We start from the raw sequence: 19,337 nt of genomic DNA, 5'->3' as shown, positions 1-19,337 counted from the left end.
ATTATACTAATGCGCAACACTGCTCAGAGATGTTATGGGTTTTTTAAAGGTTTATTTCTTGGAAGAGTAGTTAGAATGATGAGGAAATTTGGGTCAATGGAAGGTGAAGTCAGGAGGTCAGACTGTAGGACATCCTCTGATGAGAAAAACTGACCGATTCGTGCTCCATTCGGACTAGTTTAATATTTGATCGATGGCATAGAGAGTCTGCAAGCAAATAACCAGAGGAGCTATGGTAATCTACTCACAGTCTGAAAATCCTTACTGATGACGATAACAGCAATCCCACTCTTTGGGATATAAATTTCCAGGATATTATCCATTGCATTGCATAAAAACTTTAAAAGTCTCTAATTGAAACCTTGAGTGGAGGGGCATTGCTTCAGGGAGAAATTTTTGGGGAAGCTGGTGTTTTTCATTCTTGCTTCCTTTCCCTCATGGTGCCTATTTAAAAAGGAACAGCAACAATTTTCCATTACATGGTTTTGTTATAATTTGGGATGGAAACTTCATATGAGGTTGTAAAAACCCAGGAGCACAGAAGCAGAAACCTCAACACAGTCACATCAACTTGGTACACCATAAAAAAAATAAATAAATACTCAAGTCAGAGAAGTCCATCAGACTTTTTAAGCAGTCTTAATATTGGATTAATGTCTGAAAAATGTATATCTGCATATGTTAAGGTCCCCTTTGAGCCACTGTACAGTATTTGGATGAATTGTCCATTAAGAATTACATGAAAATTCTAGATTCCACAAACATACATACAGCCTATACAACCTCCATGTTTTCATTTTTCTCCATTGGAGTCAACATATAGTATATGCACCAAGTATGTGAAACGTCTTGATTTGACTTGGACATCTGGACACTGCTTTATTTTACTCCGTTCTTCTTTGCAAAACTGCTGAAGGTCTGTCAAGTTACATGCGGATCGAGCAAGAGCAGTCCTTTTCAAGTCCAGCCACAAATTCTCCATAGAATTGAGGTCTGAATTTTGACTCAAACACTCCAGAACATCCGTCTTGGCTCACTGTCACTCAAGTCATAGTTTGTATGTAGGCTGAATCGGATTGTCCTCCTGGGTGTCCCTGCATTTTGCTGCATCCATTTTATCCTGTGTTTAGAAAAGCTTTCCAAAGGCTGCTGCAGAGAAGCTTCCCCACAGCAGACTGATGCCACCACCGTACTTAATGATGCTTTGAGATGCTTTGTTTGTGGTGATGTGCAGTGTCTGATGGCCAAAAGCTCCATTTTGGTCTCATCATACCAAAGGTCTTCCAAACGACCTTCCAAACGAACTATGGTAGTGATTTAACATGAGCTTTTTTCCCAACAGTGGCTTTCTATTGAAGAACCTTTGCAACAGCAGTTATAGGACTCTTGGGGGGCCTCCCTCACTAGGCTCCTTGTACAGTCTCAAAGTTTGCGAAAATTGGCTGCCCCTCAGCAGATTTAGATAAGTGCCATTTTTTCCACCATAAATTAATGTTAAAAAGGCCTAATTATATTGACCATGATTCCATTTATCAAAGCAAAAAAAGTGAACGGAGGCCAGTTTTAAGTAGGAGACAGCTCTGGGATTAAAAACTGCATAAATGACATCATTTGTGTAGCAATAACATTATTTTTAAATAGCTTCAGGCTTCTACTGAGGAGAGAAGGAAGCACTTAAGTTTCACATTTGGTGTGTTTGCTCTACTTTTTCAGGCTGTCCAGGCTGTGTGGGAGTTGATGTAATGCAGGGATTCACAGCGAAAACTAAGGCCGACACATCAAGAAGGAGCCAGACATGACAGTTGCGCTCGGCACTGTGAGAGGTTTCACTTATCTGGTGTGTTTCTGCCTGGCCTAGTCAGGGCTCAGTCTGGGATTATTGTGTGATCATGCAGCTTCAGCGTCAACCAGATGAAAACCAATACAATCAGAGGGCAATGGAGCCTTTGTGGCAGCAGTCAGCAAGGCAGCCTTGATGTCTGGCCCCTCAGCATTTCGATAAAGATTAAACTGTGTTCAGATTATTTTTCCCCAGCTCCCTTCTGACGTCACAAGGAGGCCTTTGCAAGGAATCTGATAAATGGAACCATTGAGTCAGCATCATAAAAATAAATGCTAATGTGATGACCCTGGGTCACTGCAGAATAGTTTTTGTATTTGCTGTTGATTTCTCTCTCCTCACTGTGTGTGGGCAGTCTCTCTGTCTCTCCCTCCTCTCAGTGTGTTTGTGTGTGTGTGTGTGTGTGTGTGTGTGTGTAAATGGTGAGCAGGTGGGGTCCACTGATTTGCCAGCTCTGCTTGATTGCTGCAATGGGATTGGTCAAACTGAGAAGTGTAGCCCTTTTTGAACCACCAGTTGACTGCAACCTTCTCTCCTCCACTTTTCCACTTCCAAATTAGACTGGCATGGTGTTAGCTGTGAGCATAGTTGATCAGCCTGAACTGTTGGGGTTAGGAACTACTGTTAAAAGAGCCATTGTGTGCTTAATGTTATATTAGCAAGCCAGTTTAAAATCTAAGGTGTGGTGTACATTGTAAATAAAATGGCACCTTGTTAATAGAAACTATAGTTCAGTAACAAAGCAGGAGAGTGTTTTTCTTTTTGCAACCCTTTTTTCTCCTGTTTATGATTTAGTTTTGTCATTTATTTTGTTTCATGACAAGAGGTTTATGGTTATTTCGATGAATGAATGAATGCTGCCTTGTTCTCTCTCTGACATGTTTCAAATAAATGCTACTTTGAACCCTTCTCTGCTATGACACTGGCTTTCTTGGAAGGGGGATGAATGGGGAGAGACACGTCGCGCTATGCCTCTGGATTCCCCTTGACCATGGGGAGAGCACAATCCTTCTGGATCTTGACATGGCAGCAATAACAGTGAAACAGCCTACAGCCTAATCTACAAAGCTTTTATGAGGATTGCTATGCTGAGCGCTGGAGAAATATCTACCACACCGTTTTGAGTTTGTTCAGACTTTTTGCCTGATATTGACTCCTGACAGTAGCAGGAGATGTGTGGGAGATGAGCACTCCATTTTTTACAGATAACACTGAGCAATGACCTTTGAGTCTTCATTTGAACACATGGGAGAGATTCCCCAAATACACCCATAGCCATCATTTCCATTGTTCACGTCAGACACACAAGATCGAACCAGCTGTGTAAATGGAGACAACATGAGACTCATTTAGAGGGACTGGGTTTTGTTGCTTACTGTTGACATGTTGCTGTGGTGAGCACATTCCCGTTGACACCTGCTTTGTCCACAGTCATTGCCTTTACTTAATCATTTACAACACTCCCTGAATGCTGTTAATATTGATCTGTTCTCACTATGACCCCCTTTAACCACATTTTCCATTTTCATCATTATTTGCCTTTACTAAAGGGAATTTTCAATGATACAACATTTTGAGTGTTACCTTCGCTCAAACAGTAAATTATACATATTTTACACAGCTCCTGGGTTCTACTCACAGTTTGTTTCCTTTAAGGGCAGCATGGTGCAGCAAGTTGAACCCTCTGTGGTTCTGCTGAGTGAAGTCAATGTTGGGCACGACAACGAGGATCTCAATGATGTTGCGGAAATCTTTAGCAATAGCATCATGGAGAGGTGTGTCCCCATATGAATCCTGATTGGTGACAGACAAAAAGAATGGAAGTGAAGCATAGTGAGTGAGCCTGCTCCAAACAGCAAAACATGTGACATGACTAAGAAAAATGCAAAGATCATTTAGTTTGTTTCTCATGTGAAGTAAATGAATCACAGTGATGCAGTGGTGCTCTTTTGTTTTCGGAACTGCTTCACTGACCACTGAATTGCTCCAGTAAAACATCCTCTCTGACAGAAATGAATTTATTTTTAAAATTAACTTAAAACTTAATCACTTAAACTTCAAATTGTACTCACCAGATTCAGTACTCCTCATCATTTTCTCAAGTCAAAACATTTTAATTAAAAAGAACAACCCACATTTGCTGCACACAAACAAACTCAGGGCAGGCATGTTTTTGGCTGAGTGGCCACACTGCTCAAGCTGAAAAAAACTGCTAGTTTCTGGGAATTCTGGGCCTGGTTGCAGGCTTGTTAGACAGTCTGAAAAATGCCTTGATGAGGCTGAGGGCTGTAGTGAAGCAGGGCCACAGTCAAGTACCATGAAATGTGTAAGTTTATATTCTTAATTAAACTTAAAGCTATTTAAACAACAAGAAGGTCGCTGGGGGCCTTTCTCTGCAGAGTTTGCATGTTCTCCCTACAGCCCTGCAAGTGGTAGAAGATGACTGGCTTCCTCAGTTGATAACCCTAAGTCACAGGCAGCATGTTTAGACATGAGCGCCCTAATCAGTCATGATCAGCCTGGGACTGGTTTTTGCTGAAGATATGACTTGTATTTAAAAAAAAAAAAAAAAAAGATATCTGGTATGAAATGGGAATACAATTGGGAATACAAATGGGAATACAGTTGGGGTGTATTGGTAGAGCACAAAATGGGAAAACTATTCTCACAAATAACCACAGCTATAGGTTAGTACATGAACTCTCTCTCTCTTTCCTGTCTCAAAGGAGCCTCTCTTATCACATCCAGCTAATCGTTTCATGTTTACAAAGCCAACTGTGTGCTGTAACTGAGTAAAACTGGTGCAGCTTTTCAAAAGCGCTGGCTTAGTAAAAATAACAGCTGAACTAATTTAACAAGATGTGCAAAAATGACAAATGATCATGGCTTAAACTAAATGGGATTTGTAAGCCTTAGGCAGATTTGAGTCAGTGGCTAATGTGCAGCATTAAGCATGCTACATCTTCTCACCTGGAGATTGACATCAGCAGAATGCTCAGTCAGAACCCGCACTACGTCAATGAAGCCCTTGTTGACAGCGATGTGGAGCGCCGTGCACATGGAGTTGTTCAGGAGATTGACATTTGCCCCTTTGCTCAACAGCAGCCGTGCAATCTCTGCCTGATTACTAAACCAGAAGGTGGTGCCAACAGAGAAAGACGCATGCAGGTTAAATCTTCAATTATGTGAAGCTGTCTAAATGGTGTTTTCAATTCAGTTAATTCAACCAAGAACAACAAAGTCTCACATGATTGTTCTGAGTAGTAGGACAGCCCAAGGGTTCCATGCAAGCTCACTCAAATATTCTTTACAATGCTGACATTGTGTTAGAATTCTACTGCTGCAGGAAGCCATCAGCATTTTCAAGTATATAGTTCCAAAGAGATGTTTTAGAGGGCTGAACTTTCTAAGCATAGGTTACTGTGGTGAGAGGAGCATATATGGCTAGCTGATTGTGCAACACTTAAATGCAGTGAATAGATTATCACAGTACACGAAAAGAGAGAGGATAGCTCTGCTGTGCATCTATCCATGGTATTTAGAGCTGCACCTTACTGTGAACTCAACCACTAAGTGTTAGAAAGAGGAAGAAGGTTACTTTTGTGTGTGCGCGCACATGTGTCCTCACCCAAAGGCGGTGTAGTGTAATGCTGTGTCTCCATCTTCATCCTTCACCTCAACGGAGCTGTTGGCCTGTAGCAGGGCCTTCACCACCTCCATGTGGCCTTGGTGGGCAGCAACCTGCAGAGCAGTTTTGCCCTGGTTCTTTAAATCCACCTGCCAGGGACAAAGAATTGCTTGAAGATTCATCACAAACAAACGCTGAACACAGTCGCAGCTGAACATAGACTGGCTGGGAGTAATCTGAGCATGACCAACAATGCACCTGATACATAATCCTAGAGTTGCCTAGAGTTGTGTAATCACTAGCATAGAGCAGCACAAATGCAGACGGGGGGGGGGGGGGGGGGAACAAAAAAAAAACAACAACATCAAGGAATCGTTATCTATGCGTTTATGTTATCCGTCCCCCTCATTAAAAATAAATATTAAATATATAATTATCAAGTTATTGTACATACTATACAAAAAAGACCCATTGGTGTGGTTCAGTGGCTAGGAGAATGAAAATAAATACAATCTCTTCATGAATGATGTCTTTCCTATCTTGAGTCAGCTTCAACAGCTTACCTTGATCACACATCTCTATTTTTAGACTTTTCCTAATAGTCACACAAAAATTTTCCTCAAGTCTTATAAAATGTTTCTGAATATATATTGACTTCAGTCATCGTTGATTAGTGATCAAAAATGAGGCAGTTTACTAATAGACATTGCCATCATTATCATATACTGTAATATTAATAGTAGATAATATTTTAAAGCAAAAAGTGCAGTGGTCCAATGCAAAAATTTTATTAGTCCACTATGTAGTCTTCAACTTCACCTGACAGACTTGCAAATGCCAGCTCTCTCTCCTTATGTGGCTCACTAAGTTTCTCTGGCGCTTAAAGTCCCCACCCAAAGTCTCAGTGGCCTGGTTGAGGGAGCTCTTGGAACAGGCAGCGGACTGCAGCAAAAAGAAGGAGTGCTGCACTCACCTTGTCCGGATATTTCAGCACCAATTCTCGCACTTTGTTGGCACTGCCACGTGCTGCTTCAATGACCAACCGGCCGGGATTGTCCTGCTCTGTGGACTGAGACAGCAGCTTCTCCAACACTGAGATGACAGTGCCTAGACACAGTAAGACAGGGACATGGGGTAAGGGTGGAGGGTGAGGAAAGAGAAGGAAAGGGTTGAGAAAAGGAGACCGTAACAATTAAAAAAAAGAAATTAATTTAGCTTAATCAGTCCAATGTGAACACTAGGATTTGCAAAAGATCTACAGAAAGTCAAAGTAAAACCACAAAGTCACAATGGTTAATGTTTGTCAAGACTGAGCTCAATGCAAAAACCACAGGAATGAGTCAAAATGTCCCTCCATGCAGTGCTATCTGGTCACACACACACACGCAAAAATTATTCTTTTGTCAACATCCCATCCATTGAGGCGACAGCATGGACAGAATAGATTTTGCAATGATTATGAGACTGCTGAGAAACTCTGACATGATGACAAATGCCTGCAGTGCAGCCAAAACCTCATTTACAGCGTGCAGTTTCATAGCATGCTACAGGCTGCTACAACATTGCAAGAAATGTACACCATATCCACACATTGCTGGGGGAAGGAAAAAAAAAAAAAAAAAAGACAGAGAGTGACCACAGTCACAGCCTGTATGGGAAAGCATGCATGGCAGAGACAGAGCTGAAACAAGGGGAGGGGAGTATGAATGATGTGGCACGTTGAAGAAAAAGCTGGAGAGCTGAAGAGTTAAAGATGAGCCCCCTCGTCCCGGAAGAGGCCTTACTTCCAGATTCGCTGGGGTTCTCAGCCGTCATGAGGTTGGCATCCACCTCCACGGGCTGTGCTGAGAGGCACGCTGGATTGAATGTCCATGTCTGACCTCCAAACGCCACCCGTAGATCACCATCAGCATATACTTTCAACACCTTCCCGACCTGGCCAAGCACCTGGGACAGAAAACAGCAGGTTAGATGGATGTGGCGTGCAGGTGGAGATGTGGGAGGGTTTTCACACACAAATCAGACAGTAAAAAGTGTAAAACTAATTGACGAGATCAATTCAGTTTCCACAGGACCTGTTTTCATGCCTTTTTTTTTATTTTAGTTAAGTAACCATGCTTGAGGAAAAAGCGCTTAACTTGATTACTTCCTGATGTAAACCCAATCTGTGTGAAGTAGGTCAGTCTCAATTCCAAAGGATGTCTGGAGGCCTTACTTCTTCGTAAGTGACACAGTTAATTTTACACAGTCAAATGCAAGCGTTATGAAGAAGCAATGACAGGGGCCATATCACAACAAAACAGGACATTTTGTTTCAAAACCTTTATCTTTTTAATTTTGATAAATTTGTAAATTAGTTAGAAATACATTTCTATATTAAAACATGGGTATGATATCACCAATATTCCTACGTCTTTTTATGCTACTTTACCTGGATGTGACGACGCAAATTATTGTCTTTCATGCATTTGCCAATGCACATTGCCACAAGGAAACCTCTCCCCCCTGTTTGTGCAAAAGAACTGTCTCCTATCAGACTAAAACCAACTTTGAGGAAAGGAGGTTTGGCGGCAAAAGCCCGAGTAGAGTCGCACGTTATTAGTGTTAAAGTCAAGTCAGTTTTTGATTTTGTCAAGTCAAAATCATCAGGTTCATTACTCTATTCAGAATCTAGTCCACATCTCCTTCAGAATACAGCACAAGTAGTTGAGCGTTTATAACTGAAGCTAAAATACCATGAAGAGTTTGTGTGTATCATTAGGCTAAATGAGCGTACAGGAGCCATGCTGTCTGTCCACTCTCCATGGCCAGCCTGCAGTCTCTTGACACTGTCCATGTCCTCCAGCACTCTGACTAGCTCACCAACTCCAAAAGTGTTCACCTTAAAGGACAAAGGGACATATTGTTGGTAAAGCTGATGACATTTGTACAATTAACAGATATGATACTAAGAAACCAATAGCATTCTGTGGGTCAGCACCTTTGTGAGGGCCCCAGGATGGAAAGTCCAACGGATGTTGTTGCTATACTGGACTCTGACATCTCCTCGGTCAGTGATCCTATGAACAGTCCCAATCCGGCAAATGTACTGCAAATATAAATAGGCTGTGTCATTCTGGGTCTTCCTGTGCGTAGTTGTAACCTTAACGTCCCCTTTAGCAGCTGTGATTTCAGAGATGGATGCTTTGTGTTTTTCCCCCCACTCTCTTGGACATCAATGTCCATCTGAGCCACTTACATAAATATAATGTATGCCAGGTTCAAGTGTAAAGAATATGCACTATGAATGTTGTACAAAGAGCTCATACGTATAGTTGCTTCAGAAAGTATTCATAACTTTTCACTCTGTTGCACACTGTGTAGCAGATTGAAGATAAATAACAGTCATCAGTCAATAGCCCATGATGACAAAAACGTAGAGTCCTATTCAGCAAACTAAATCATCAACGAGATGTAGTTTAGAAAGGCGCACACCAATACATATAAAAGTGTGTGTCCAGTCCAAGGAAGTCTAAAACTGAAGATAAAATTTAAGCTTGAAGAGATCCCACGGGCACCATGAATTCAATAATTGTGATATGGAAGAAGTTGCTTGTTCAGCCAGATTGAGTAATAGAGGTATTCTACAGAGATGAGGGGGGACTTGCTGAAAGAAGGACACATCTTACTTCCTCAGCCTTTAGTGGGAGGCAATGTCTGGTAAGCCCCAGGCCATAGTCATAGACCTGATAAATATCATTCTTTATGTTGGAGCCTGGTGGTTACAGCAATCCTGCTATGATCATGCTTCTCAATATTGGAGATGGGGAGCTTGACAAGAATCAAGGGAGGGATTAATGTAGTTAAGTACAGAAAGGTGCCCAAAGAGAACTGCAGTGCATGAGACCTGAGGCTGAGTCAAAGTTCAACAAAACAATGACTAAACCTTACATCCAAGAAAGAAAGAAAGAAAGAAAAAAAAAAGAATCCACAGAACATTTTTGGATTCAAAGATAAAGTCAGATAAACTACTTTAACCTATATATGCAACAATTTCTGATATATTTGCTTAATTATATGGTATGGGTTATTGACCACAAGAGCGTGTGCAGAAAGCAAAGATGTTGACTTTCTGAAGTCACAGTACACTTTGTACTTCTGCATCATAAAAGAATGTCAGTCTTATAAACAACCTCAATAGGGAGCTATTTGTCTTTGTGCAACTGTCTTTCTGTCAGAGATGAAGACTTCATAAAGTACCTCTGCCATTTTGGGGTTCCACCCTCCGTGGCCCTCCTGCATCTGTCGCAGGATGTCAACCTCCAAGAGACACTTGACCTTGTCACCCTGCTGGAAGGAGTGGCCGTCAGCACTCTCCTGGCGCTGCAGTTCTGCGTGCTCTCCTGGATGAACAGGTGTCCGCATCAAAAAGTTGGCTCTAACTAGTATGAATTTTCCAAACCCATCACCAGCTATATTTCAGTTTTGATAATATGTCACATTGCAATGATGCAATGTGACATACTGGTATCAAACCTGAAATATTGCTGGTCTAAATATATGCCAAACTCAAATGTTTCCAAACTTAACGACTGTAAATCCTGCAGATTTGAAGAGAAGGGATTTATAATATAATGTCTCTTAATAACTTCTGATGAACCTATTCCAATATCACAAAACATAAAAGAACACAATAGACAAGACAGATTTTTTTCAACTCATATCTGCTGACCATTGTCCAGCATTTTGGCAATGTCTACTGAGAAGAAAATAACTTGGTGTCTATGGAAAGTAAATATTGAAACAGGACTGTCTGTCTTACCAAGCTTTGGTAGGTGGTCTTTGTAATAGAAGCCTCCTTGGCCATCAGACACGTATTTGAGGTCTACCTTGCCCTTGTGGCCCATTCGGTAGACATTGGTGGTGCCGTTAGACCAGGTAACACTAGCCACGCTGCGACCAGACTCTGTGTCCCAGCCGCGAATATCCACTACCTTCCCAACCTTACCCTCCCCGCCTGCACGCACACACACACACACATAAATGCACACATACAAGCACAAAAATATGCGGGAGGTAAGGCATCGGCTTATTAAAAACAAAACTGTTGAATAGAGAGACTTGATTATATTTGCCAGCATACGTGGTAAAAATTTGACACACAATATTTTAACATGGTATGAATAGTGGACAAAGAAATGTAAGACAAATGACAGACACAGATAAACATTTCTCCTTCAGGAACATAAGCTGCCAATGTCAGGTGGCATACTTTCCATGCTTTTCCTTTAAATCAAGCACCTGAGAAAAGACTTTCCCCTTTTGCTTTTAATATAAACACATGAAAAGTACAAGAGAAGCATCATCATTTAACAATTATTTCCAAGCCAACTTATTAGTGCTCATGCTGTATCGCAGGATGCCTTTAGATCCATACATTAGGTGTTGGAAGAGGAAAGAAAACCATAAAAGTCACTAACGGTCCTCAAGCTGCTTCAGTTAATAACCACACCACAATAACCAGTGACCCATCAAGACTACATGGTGAGCTGGGGGTTGGTGCGCATACTCAGCTTTATGCACTGAGTGCATACACAGTTAAGCCTGATGATGGACTTAACTGGTCCCCAGGGTGTTCATTTCAAAGACACCAAAAGGACATTTTGACTCATTCGCTCTAACTCATTAAAGGGAGCGCTACTACTCTCGAAGATGACTATGACCCCCAACCAGGAAATAAAAACACATACTAACATTCCTGCTTACTGTCAATTTAGTCTACTTATGTGGAAGATTGTTTTTATTTAATATTCAAACCATTTGAAACATCATACAGTGTGGGCTGCTTGCATAAGAATGACAACGCATTTTTCAAAACAGCAAGGGTGAGGACTCGTGGCAAACACAGTGAGCATGAATTGCTCTCTTGACTTTTGCACCTTAGAATAGATTTTAAGTGAGGACCCCCTCAATTTTTGCATCCCACATAGCTGAAAAAGGAACAAATGTTACTGAACAAGGACTCACATAGACAGGCACATCACATCTGTGGAACAGCCTCAAATCAGTCACTTGCAATGTCAGTGCACACAGACACACACAGACACACACACACACACTTAGACATTGGACAGGTTAATGAGCGTTATGGGTTGTAGATGGTGAATACTTTGAAGAGGTACAACCCCATGCACATGCAGGGGGGCCAGTTGAGTGGTTAAATGGCATGAGCAGTCCCCACACACACCACTCACCGTCTTGGTTTCCCCAGTCCCAGTCAGGTCCACGGACAACTTTAACTCCCTGGAAGATCCCTTTAAGGATGATACGCGGGAGGTTCTGCCTCGGCACCAAGCTCACTCTGTGATAAGAGCATGAGGACAAAGCTGAATAAATCTTTTTAATGGTCATATGAGGCAAGTTTAAGGTTATGATGTGTGATGAAAGCTTTCATTAACCACTTTAACCGACTAAACATATTACAATCACAGCAAAATATTTCCTGGCTTTGTTGTAAATTTGGTAAGAACCTAGCCGCTTTTTATTTTTGGTTTAAAATGCAACATTACAGATAAATTCAATCTTATGAAATAGGTGAGTGTAGACATTATTTTTTTGGATAACCTTTTATAAATAACCTTTATAAATTAGGTCCATGAATCATAAATTGAGTCAACAAAATGTCAAACAAACAAACAAACAAAACAAAACAAAAAAAAAAAAAAAAAAAAAAAAAAAAAAAACCCCACAACAACAACAACAACAACAACCAGATGGACAAGGAAGCAATTAACTTAGGAACAGAATAAAATAATCAACAGACTAATACTGCTGAACACTCAGGTTTATGTGCATATGTAACACTTTTTCATGGATTTTCATGGACAAGAATTTGGTTTTGTTTATATTCAACATCAGGTTTCTCACACTTTTCATTAGCAGAGACACATTATACAGTATGTGCACCTGACTGTGTAAACATGACATAGATGAACCTGCTGACACTGATCCATTGTTAACCCGGTCACCAGCCACGCAATAACAACAACACCACCACCCTGATTTGAATATGGAATTATGAGGAGTTGAATCATGAAATTCAAACTACCATTTTGCTGAAAATATATCTTTTTATGTCAGTTCTTCCAGAGACGAGGCGTTTTTGTTAGTTTTTTTTTTCCAAGACAGCAAACAGCTAATCTTAAAAAAAACAAACAAAAAAAAAAACAAAAAACAGCAAGGACAGCTTCGACTCATGGCTGCAATCTAACAGTATGCAACGCAATAACCAGATGCAAGTTCAATCACAGACATTCGGTTGACATCTGTCAAGATGTGACATACCTTATAGTAAATATTTGATCAGATCTTGGTGCAAAGGAGCTGCCAATTCCCATACTTTTCTGATGTGACACTTTGTTGATCAAATCCCAGCTTCCATTTTAAGCAAACATGGATAAAGTCAAACTTGTATAAAATCCAGTGTGACCAAGAGAAAAAGAGCCTTGTGAGAGCAGTAGTCCTCAGGGAGCCTCATCTAGGTTTTCCTGGCTTCATATGTCCCTCTAACACTGGGGTTTGGCTTAAAGTTAGCATTTGCTAACTTCATTCCCCGTCACTGGCCCAATTTGTCAGGTTCCTCAGTGCTGGAGCAGGAAACAGTTGAACATGTGGCTCTTAACAGTAAATCTCAGTGCTGGACTGATCTTAGATAGGTCTGCTCTGAGAAGGGAGTGCAGCACTTTGAGCCTAATCCCCGGACATCAGAAGTATCAGGAAGCTGGTCACCACAAGGTTAGGCATCAAGCATGTATGTGTTTGCATGTGTATTTGTGACTTACAAGAAGAAACCCAGAAGATATACTATATAGAGCCTTTTACCACATCAATGAATTTGTGTTTTAGAATCTTTTACAGGATTCAGGATGTAAATGTGATAAGGCTGACTGAAAAATCTGGCATGTTAAGAAACCTACTGAACTCACATCAAGAGCCAAGAAGGGAAGTCAGCAAAGTGTATGAATTTCTTAATAGCACAAAGCAGTTTTGGTTCATATTTGAAAACCTGAAACACAACCAAGATAACTGTTAAAGATGTGACAGCTCATCTACTATGATAAAAGACTACTGCTACAACTTGACCCAAAATTATTACTAAATTAAAGACAAGTGTAGAGACAGATGTCCCTACTTCGGCAAAAAGAAACATGACCTCAGTGTTTGACATGTTGTTTATTAAGGGAGCTACTCAGAGACCCAACAGCTCTTTCCAAGGATCAAGATTTGTAATCCTGCTCGGCCAAATGTCACCCCGCTCCCAGACGGAATCAAGACATCTGAGCTACACCTACTGATAGCCAAGGGTCAGCTCTCATCGTTCACATAAACCAACAAACACCAAGAATGTCTCATGAAAATGTGAACTCACTAGGAAAGTGGCAGCTGTCACAGTGAAGCTAGACATTTATGTAAAAACGGGTGTGGGTGGCAAGACGGCTCAGAGTTTGACCTCAAAGCTTTCAATAAAATTCCCATTTAAAAATGCCAACCCTGCTTACTCTGTAACATGAGACTGTGTTACTCATTTAAAGATACCAATGCAATGATTTATTATCTGTATCAACTTTGCTTTTGTCCACAGCACACTTTCATGTTGAAAGTTTAAACCCTTTTCGAACATGAACACAGTTGTCTTGCAGTAGGAGACATGACTTATGACATTCAGACAGAGATCGAGAAAAACTCTGAAGGAGAGAATAGGGGATAGGTCAGGTCCACCTTAAATATCACAACAGGTTGGCGAACTGAGGAAGTCAGGTCAGGACAGTGCAGCTTGATGTGAAAAGGAAAGGATTAGCCTTCAGGTTTACCTGATAGGTTTCGTAGAAAGTGCATGCAAGTTGTTTGTGAGCTGAAGAGCCGATTAACCAACTGCATACCAACCATCTCTTCGTAAACATATGGTGCACACATATGCTGCCTTGAGCACTTTCAGCATGCAAACATGTCTCCATGTGCGGACCAAACGCACAACACTGTGAGCCATTAAGAAGGGGGAACACAATAAACACCCATCACCATACTGCAACAGTGATTTAATCAAAGTCATACCCTGAAGATTCAGCTAAACAAGCAACGCCCTCAGTCAGTAGTTGTTAATGTTGTTGCAGCACACAACAGTCACATAAGGTAACTCCAGTGCACAGCTAAGACTTTGTAAACAGCACGTATAAATCACTAATTCCGTTGTATCAACACCTGTTATCTAACGCATGTCCTCGGAAGTTGAAAATGTTAGCATGCTAATCTGCACGGATGTGAATGCTAGCATGCTAATCCAGTTAAATCTGTTGTGATTACAATAGAATCCAAATGCACAGTACATCCAGCTCTGGTCTCACACTGTGCGACAAGGCTGCTCAAATGTCAGCTTGGCTGCAGCATTTTATAGCACTGACAACTTCCCATTGGTCCCTCAGGACACTTATAAAGTTTCTGCTACAGCACGGCCATAAACTACAAATAGATCTGCCCTGCTTAAAGTGCCTTTAAACCCCCACACATGTTGGGTCCGCATGAAAAGAGCCCCTTTTTCAGTTTGTTCAGACCAAATACAGTCTCTGCACATAAATCACTGCTGGCAAGATGAGAAGTCACACTTATTACGAAACCGAGCTAAATTTGCCTTTCGAGGCAAACATCAGTGTCTCATGACAGCCAGATTATAAATCATTCTTTTGAAATGTTATTGAAATATGGGTCAGCATGCTCTTGAAATAAAGGGGAGCTGTTTGGTACCATCTACTGCACAGTGCTCCTCTCTTTCAATCATTAGATATGAAAAGCAGTGACTTTCATGTGATGCTGTGCCAGGTGACAGTCACAACTCAATTTTTAATGGAATTATTGAAACATGATTTTGATAAAAGGATATAGAGTGAAACATGCAGTGCTACTGATGAATATTTTCATATTAATATGATGAACAGAAAATGGTAAATTGATTGATAGTATTCTTTCATTTCATTTATCATTGTTGTGTGCAATAATCTGCAGACATTCACTTGTCTTTGAGCACTACTAGATAACCTTGGCACTGACTGGCACTGAATGCAATTGAATGAATCAAATTCCTGTTGAACAACCATAACCTGAAGTTCAAGAAAGGGTTAAATGTCAATAAGATTTAACATCACAGTGTGACACATTTTGATCACAAATATGTAACATGTTTGAAATGAGTTTTTTAAAAAAAGGAAGAATGTCATATTAATTTCACCTCCAGGGGGTGTATTGGCAAAGAAGACACAGATTGGAGAAATTAGAGGAATGATAAAATAGTGAGTGGAGCAGAATAAGAAAAGCTGAGCGGCCAACGATAGGACAACACATAACAATGCTGTCAGTAACTAAATATAGATGTTTGGCAGAGGTCAGGGATGAGCACCTAACCAGCAGCCAACGCACTGTCCAGAAGGACAACTGCTCTGAAGTTATGTTAGAAGATTTTTTTTTTTTTTTTTTTTTTTTTTTTTAAATCCACATCACAGGTGGCTGGCGAACCTGTGGACGTTAACATACTGTTCATGTTTCAAATGCCATAAAAATGATCTCCCTGACAGCCACAGAGAAGAGAGGCCCAGTGTGTTATCGCTGAAGACAACTCATTCACAAGTTGTTGGAAGGAGCTCAATTTTCTTATCATTAAAAAGATGGCAGTTTTTTGAAAGGCGATATTCTATGTAAATAATGTAGAACTCAATCTCTCACAATAGCCTTTCAATTCTTAGTATCAAAGATGTGCTTCCCACAAATACAAAGGTGTTCTGTGACGCCTGTTTGATCTACACTTTCACTTCTATTGTGATTTCTACCAATGCCTGTTAAACGATCATGAATTACACCGAGCACAAAGGCACTCACAACAAAAAGGTTATGAACACTTAGGAACAGTCCCTATAATGCAGAGCCACGTAACAATATTCTTTTGGCTATTGTATCACAAACTGCTGAACATTATACATTTAAGAAGCAGCTGTGACTCAATCAAAAAATAAATTAATTAATTAATAAAGTAGGAAGTCTGAGTTATTTATAGCTTTCTAAATTTAACTGTCTTGCTCAGATGATCATGAAGCACAGTTGCATGGGATTAAAAACAACCTCCTTATAACTTACAAAGATGAAGACAAGCCCTTATTGGGCACATTGAATAGAAAGTTCAGTACTGGCAAAATGCAAAATGCTTAGGTGCAATATAGTGATCACTTATATTTAAGTATGCCAAATCTGAAATTGGACTTTTATTGTGTATATTTCTGTTATTCATTATGATTATCAACATTTTCCCAAATCAATGAAATAAAGACGTCACAACGAGCCGGTACTGACAGAAAGCAGTGAACTGTTTGGGGCATCATCGTAATGAAGGACACCGTTGAGCCAAACAACATTTAGGAATCAATGACAAATCAATAATTCTGAAGAGAAAGTGAGGAGGGAGACAAATTAAAATTGCTACTCAGGTCAAAATGCTAAATGATCACTGCGCTAGTTTGGCGCACTGGAAGAGGGTAGGTTCCACCAAGAGCCCAAATCTGTTGCTCCATTTATAACCAGGTTCACAAGGTACACAAACAAATTCAGACCTGACCTGAATTCAAGATGAGAGTCTAATGAAGAGGTTTTCTCTGCTTAACGAATCACAGGAAAGCAGGAGGTGCAAACCAACACAGCAGGGAGAGGCAAAGACACTGAGTTCAAGTCATGACTGGGCACGGATGTGGAGCCAAGCTTTAGTCACACAGAGGCTGAAGAGTCATAATTCACACACCTATTTTGCAGCTTTCACATGACGACAGGAGCAGGAAAATAAACGGAACTGTGCTGGACCTGGACCGGGCCAAACTATAGAAGAAATCTGGGTCATACATATCACCTCCTTAAAATGAGAACAGGCCATCCAGCTGACATTCAGACAGCGCCTGGGGCAGTTTGGAGCTTTACTGTGAAGTCATGCAGAAGAGCGTATTCTCAAAGGAGAACTCGGGTTAATCTGGATACATGGGACACTTGAAATCAGCTTACTAAATGTCTACCCGCAGCGCCGCCAAGAATGGTTTTAACTAAGCTTTCACAGAGAAATAACAGCACCACCTGCTCAGTGTAATAATAATAAATGTACTCAGCTTGCTGTTAATGTATACAAAGACTAAGAGATTTGGACATCCAATTGTTTTTTCAGTGTTCATTTTTAGTGTTTCATTTGAAGCACTACGTTCTCGCTCACCCTCCCCAATACAACTGAAGCAATGAAATGCAATGAAAGAAAAGCAATACAAAAAAAAAAAAAAAAAAAAAAAAATGCTGGTGCCTGATATATCTGACCAGCACAAGAAAAAGGGATCGCTCCCTGATGGACTCAAATAACTTCAAGAATCAGACACTCCTGTTTGAGAGAAGGAAGCAGCAGTGCTGGTTTCTAACGAAAATGAATCACTTAAAAATTAAGTTGCGTCTTAAATTCTGTATTGAGATGATAATTTTTATGCTATTTGTTTGGCAACATGACTTGCATGTTAGCTTGTGTAACAATTTATATGAGTTAATTATTTAAATTTGTTCATTATTTACTTGTAGCTTCAAGCAACTACTTACTCATTTTCCTGTTGGCTAAACTGAACTTTTTTTTTGACACAATTAAAGTGGCCTATCAAATAGCCAAAACAAGTAATTGGCTATATCTTTATAAGTCATATTTCAGGCAGCACAATGCACAAACAAAAAACAGAAACTTCAAGGCAAGACACTCCACCTTCAGAACAAATATCAGTGTTTGTGTCAAAGGGTCATTGCTGATTATTTAGAAATGTGTCCGACAGTGCCCTAGAGCAAGGCTTACACTGAAATGAAACCACTGCTTTTATAGAAACAGCAATCTTATATTATTAAGTATCTGAGAACAAACTATTGACACACAAAAAAAAAAATCAACCTAAAATCAGAAATGCTAAACCAAGCATGATCTTGGGTAACTTAGAAGAGCAAAAAAAGTAAACCTTATAATATTGCCGTTAAATGAGGGAAACAACACCAAAAAGGGCTCACAGAACAGAGACATTGTAACGCAAGGTTGAAATGAAGGTCAGTTGTGCAGAGGCAATAGCATGGAAGTACTCACGGCTGGGAGTGTGCTGTCTCGTAGCGCTCAAAAGCGTGGCTCAGGTCATGCTTGTTGTTCATGTAACACTGGGTGCACAGATCGTAATCAAAGCACACTTTGCACTTCCATCGCATTCCCATGATGCCATGCTTTTTGCAGCTGTCACAGATGATGTTGGAGTGACGCACACCTGGACAGGAAGGAGAGGTGGTTGGACAGAATGAAGTGGGTAAACTTCGGGCGTACTTTTACTTATTTCTATTTTATTGATGTTGCAAAGAAACACATTTTTAGTAAGAGCTTGTCACATTCTGTGCAGCAGGTAGCACACTACTATGTATTTCGCATATAAAAGTCACTAAAGTGGAAAATACATACTTCATGTCTTTCCAGATGTTACTTATCTCACTGGCTAATATCATGAGATGTGGAGGAACTGAAGCACAAACAGCATGACAAAAATACCCCCACCCCCTTAGTCCCTGATCTCTTCTCTTCTTTCGCTCCACTAATTGAAGGATCAGCTTCTGAGGCAGAAAAATGTCACTTTAAATGGAGGAAAATGCAAATGAGTCCTACATTAATGTGTGTGTCATTCAAGTCCAAAATAGAGCTGGATGTCTGATGACAAAAAAAAAAAAAAAGGGCTTCACAGTACCTCATGTACTCAAAAACAGGCATTGTGAAAGTTGTGTGAGTCGCCACAATGACGGCAAAAAGAAAAAAAA

The 19,337-nt window shown here is 40.4% G+C and overlaps 1 protein-coding gene across 4 annotated transcripts in view; it reads right to left on the bottom strand.

Annotated features, from left to right (window-relative positions):
• mib2 (MIB E3 ubiquitin protein ligase 2) overlaps positions 1-19,337 on the bottom strand; it is a 40,943-nt gene that overhangs the window by 9,050 nt on the left and 12,556 nt on the right. For all 4 annotated transcript variants that reach the window (XM_029506045.1, XM_029506044.1, XM_029506047.1 and 1 more), the window contains 11 exons: positions 18,628-18,799; positions 11,702-11,808; positions 10,270-10,464; positions 9,708-9,850; positions 8,449-8,556; positions 8,245-8,349; positions 7,253-7,415; positions 6,442-6,575; positions 5,469-5,617; positions 4,811-4,967; positions 3,480-3,634 (listed from right to left, as the gene is read on the bottom strand). In XM_029506045.1, the coding sequence (XP_029361905.1) occupies positions 3,480-3,634; positions 4,811-4,967; positions 5,469-5,617; positions 6,442-6,575; positions 7,253-7,415; positions 8,245-8,349; positions 8,449-8,556; positions 9,708-9,850; positions 10,270-10,464; positions 11,702-11,808; positions 18,628-18,799 (1,588 nt within the window). The remainder of the gene's footprint in view (positions 1-3,479; positions 3,635-4,810; positions 4,968-5,468; positions 5,618-6,441; positions 6,576-7,252; positions 7,416-8,244; positions 8,350-8,448; positions 8,557-9,707; positions 9,851-10,269; positions 10,465-11,701; positions 11,809-18,627; positions 18,800-19,337) is intronic.

This window comes from Echeneis naucrates, chromosome 7 (assembly GCF_900963305.1).
Source record: "Echeneis naucrates chromosome 7, fEcheNa1.1, whole genome shotgun sequence".
NCBI lineage: Eukaryota > Metazoa > Chordata > Actinopteri > Carangiformes > Echeneidae > Echeneis > Echeneis naucrates.
The sequence above is the reverse complement of the archived record's forward strand: the minus strand, read 5'-3'. Positions and strand labels throughout refer to the sequence as shown.